The 3,474-nt window shown below is 34.7% G+C and overlaps 1 protein-coding gene across 5 annotated transcripts; it reads right to left on the bottom strand.

Moving 5' to 3' along the window:
• Positions 1-486: 486 nt before the first annotated feature.
• LOC103487217 (protein TIC 20-II, chloroplastic) lies at positions 487-2,424 on the bottom strand. Of its 5 annotated transcripts, none has more exons than XM_008445459.3 (2): positions 1,696-2,424; positions 487-1,320 (listed from the first exon to the last, which is right to left on the bottom strand). In XM_008445459.3, exon 1 carries the CDS (start codon positions 2,336-2,338, stop codon positions 1,703-1,705), a length of 636 nt encoding a protein of 211 aa, XP_008443681.1. In that variant the 5' UTR covers positions 2,339-2,424; the 3' UTR covers positions 487-1,320; positions 1,696-1,702. The 5 variants fall into 5 exon arrangements, with proteins under 5 accessions (XP_008443681.1, XP_008443682.1, XP_008443680.1 ...); XM_008445460.3 differs by having other exon boundaries at positions 487-911; XM_008445458.3 differs by having other exon boundaries at positions 487-889.
• Positions 2,425-3,474: the final 1,050 nt, after the last annotated feature.

Genomic DNA, 3,474 nt, shown 5'->3' with positions numbered 1-3,474 from the left:
GTTTTACTATGCTCCAATAGTTTAATGTTGTTATTCCTTTGAAATGAATCGTTAAATCCTAATGAAACGACCAATGTGGTTTTCATGCAAGCATTGCAAAGCAAGTGGCTGTAACATCACTTCAATTTTGAGGTTTTATTCTATTATGTAATTTCATTTCCATCTAGCTCCCTTGTATTGAGACATTGTTATATGTACATTGTTTATACATCTTTTCTCATTTCACATTATAATCATACGCGTCTATTCTAATTTCACACTAATTGTTTCAATTTCACAAAACTAATTCTTAGCATTTGAATTGAATTATTTTACCACATATGGAAAGATCTCAATTTCTCCACTTACATAAATCAATTAGAAAATCAAACCTTCGACCTTTCAAAAGTGCTTTGCTTTTCCAAGCCAACTTGAGTTTAGATGTTCATACTTACCCAAAAAGATATTTTGTGAAAATGTCAACTAATTGTCGGTACCCCAACAATATAGGATGAACTAGATCATTTCAATAGTGTAGTTGTCAAAAATAGCACAATAAGTTTTCTCTGTTTAGCCAACTATTTCAATGAATTATCTTGATGCTTGTCAGCCAAGATTGCTATGGAGACCAAATTAAAAACTATCACAAGTTCTAGAGATCAATTTTTTTAAAAAAATAAAAGTGGAAGAAAGTCCCCATCCATTTTTTTTTTTTTTTATCAATTCTTCAAAAGTACACGGGGCTTATCATTCTTTCAACCAAACTACAAAGAATCACCATCCTTTCCTTACACAATTGTTTGGCGAGGGGTTTAACCTCCAACCTCCAGATTGACGTGCATACTTTATACTAGTTGAACAATGTTCATTTCAGCTTGCTTCCCTTCACCATTAGTTGCTACAAACCTACCTAGCTGTGACATAACTTCCACCTAATTATAATTGTGATATACAATATAAAAGATAGAATTAACCTATCATCATATTAAAGAAAAAAGTTGCTATATCAATGTCTTACACGGTGAAACAAAGATCCTCTCTCCAACACTCTCGCAAGCTTCACATATTCAGTGGATACAGAACTAGATTCAACATACACACTGCTTCTTGCTTTCCTAAGTTTTAAGATTCCCTCACATATATTTGCAATAGTGGATCTTAAATCCAAAAAAATATACCACGTCCTATTTCACTTGACGCTTCTCCATCTACATTGTTCTCTCCAATATCATCACTTTCTTCATTTATTACGTTCAAACACTAATTTGGTCCATATACCTTTAATATTGGTTCTTGTTTTTCCCCCTTGTCTATGTACTTTCAACTTAAGTGTCAGACTTCCTTTTGAAAAGAGAGTACCAAAATAAACAAAATTAGAAACTATGTAAACCAAAATGAACCTTTTGACAAGTAATGGTGTACAAAATAGTATTTAAGTCATCTCATTATCTACAGTTCCCTTGCACAAATGCTTCAAAAACTTATTTAGTATAGCTGCAAAGAACTCTTGTAACAAAAAAAAAAATGCACAATCAAAATACACTTCTCAATTCCTCTCGCATACATCTTATCAAAGTGTATAGACCAACCTACACTGATTTGATTTCAGATTTCTCCCAAAAACTTTCAGAAAAGAAAAATCAAAACCTAAATTACAAACTCCTGAATCCCAAAAATTCCCAAAATAGAAGAAAGAGAAAGGGTTGAAGAACAAACCTGGAAGCTAAATCTGCCTGCCAGCAGCATCAGCAACAATGGGCAAGTGAGGGGTTCGACCCAGAAGACAAGAAACCATACTATATAGAAAGCACAAAACACTGAAAACAAACAATCCATTATGGCTCCAAACCATTATCTTGAACCCTATCCCGCCTCTTCCCGGACTCAGGATCCTCTGTATCAACAATGGCACCACCAGCAGCACGTCCAGAGTCACCGCTTGCATCGAATTGAAGCGCACGTAGTGACTGAAACTAGGGTTTCGAACCACGCCCAAGTATAGAGCGAAGAACGCGACGAAGCTCGAATGAGGGATCGAGCGATAAAGCCCTAGAATCGGGAGCAGCGGCTCGAAGGCGAAGCCGAGGGCTGGGTACTGGGCGAAGAGGAAGCGGCCGTACTGGAGGGAGTTGAAGAAGGGGAGAGTGTAAGAAACGGCGGAGATGAGGCGGTCGGTGGCTGGAGTAGGGTTGTAGGACATGCGAATGGGGGTGGATTTTGCTGACTTTGCGGATTTTGAGGGGAGAAAAGGGAGAGAAAAATGGTGGCGAGATTTGATGGTGGAGGAGTGAGGGAATAGAGCTGCTCTAATGGCGGTTTTGGCGGAGAGATTGAGGAGAGGGATGGAAGTGGAAGCCATTTCTTTGGAGGAGAGTGAGGACGAAGAAGATGAAAGCAATGCTGTTTTCTTACCGAGGGCTTTTTAGTTCAATTCAAATACATTACATTGTCCATTTTTTAGATAAATTTTTTACGCTAAATTATAAAAACGGCCTCCCAACCCCATTAACTATCAAAATAGGGTAAGGTCAATTTTAAAAATATCTACGGAAATAGTGTTATCTCAAATTATTATTAAAACTTTTGTTTTTATTACTTTTTAATCCTTTTTGGTGACTGAATTTAGAAGAATTCAGTTCACTACTTTTAAAAATTTTGAAATTATTCCTTATAATTTTAAAAATTTTGAAATTATTCTTTATAATTTTAAAAGTTAAAAACTTTATGGTTTCATAAAACCTTCTCTATTTTTTTATGTTTTTTTTTTAATTCTAAACTACAAATTCTTACGACAATTTTATTAAACAAAATGAACTAAGTTCTATTTATTAATGGATAACTAAATTTTCAATTTTATCAAACCACGTAAACGTAATTTGCAATTTAATAAATTTAATGATAAATCATAGAGTTTAAATATTCTAATTGTATCGTGTTTGTTTATAAATTATAAGCATGAAGTAGTTGCAGGTATTAGAGCCACTCGGAGCAGAAGTATTTAATATAACCTTAAATTCAATTTAATTGGAAAAATAAGAAATATTCCTAACAAATTTACTCTAAACTAATTATTGCTTAAGCATAACAATTAAATAATTACATAGAAATTCAAGTCTAAGTTTGTTGACGTGTCTGCATTCTACAAAATGCCAATTTTGGATTCATGAAGACCATCACTTGTAAATTAGGGGTGTAATTGGGTTGGGTCGGGTCGAGTTTTCTTCAAAACCGACCCGACCCAAAATGTACGGTTAATTCTGAAACAGAGCCGACCCGACCCGACCCACATTCGGGTCGGGTCGGGTTTTTTTCCCCTCCTCCTTATTGATGAAACATAAAATAAAATAAATATGAGTATAATTTACATGAATGAAAGTTATTTAGAAACCACTTCAACATTATACACCAAAATAAAGAGAAGGAAACCAAAAGCATAGCTCCTTGAAACAATTAGACACATAACTTTGTCCTAAACAAAGTTTATGGGCAAAATGC

The sequence above is a fragment of the Cucumis melo genome, chromosome 2, assembly GCF_025177605.1.
Source record: "Cucumis melo cultivar AY chromosome 2, USDA_Cmelo_AY_1.0, whole genome shotgun sequence".
Taxonomy (NCBI): domain Eukaryota; kingdom Viridiplantae; phylum Streptophyta; class Magnoliopsida; order Cucurbitales; family Cucurbitaceae; genus Cucumis; species Cucumis melo.
Note: the sequence above shows the minus strand (reverse complement) of the source record. Positions and strands in the feature narration are given on the sequence as shown.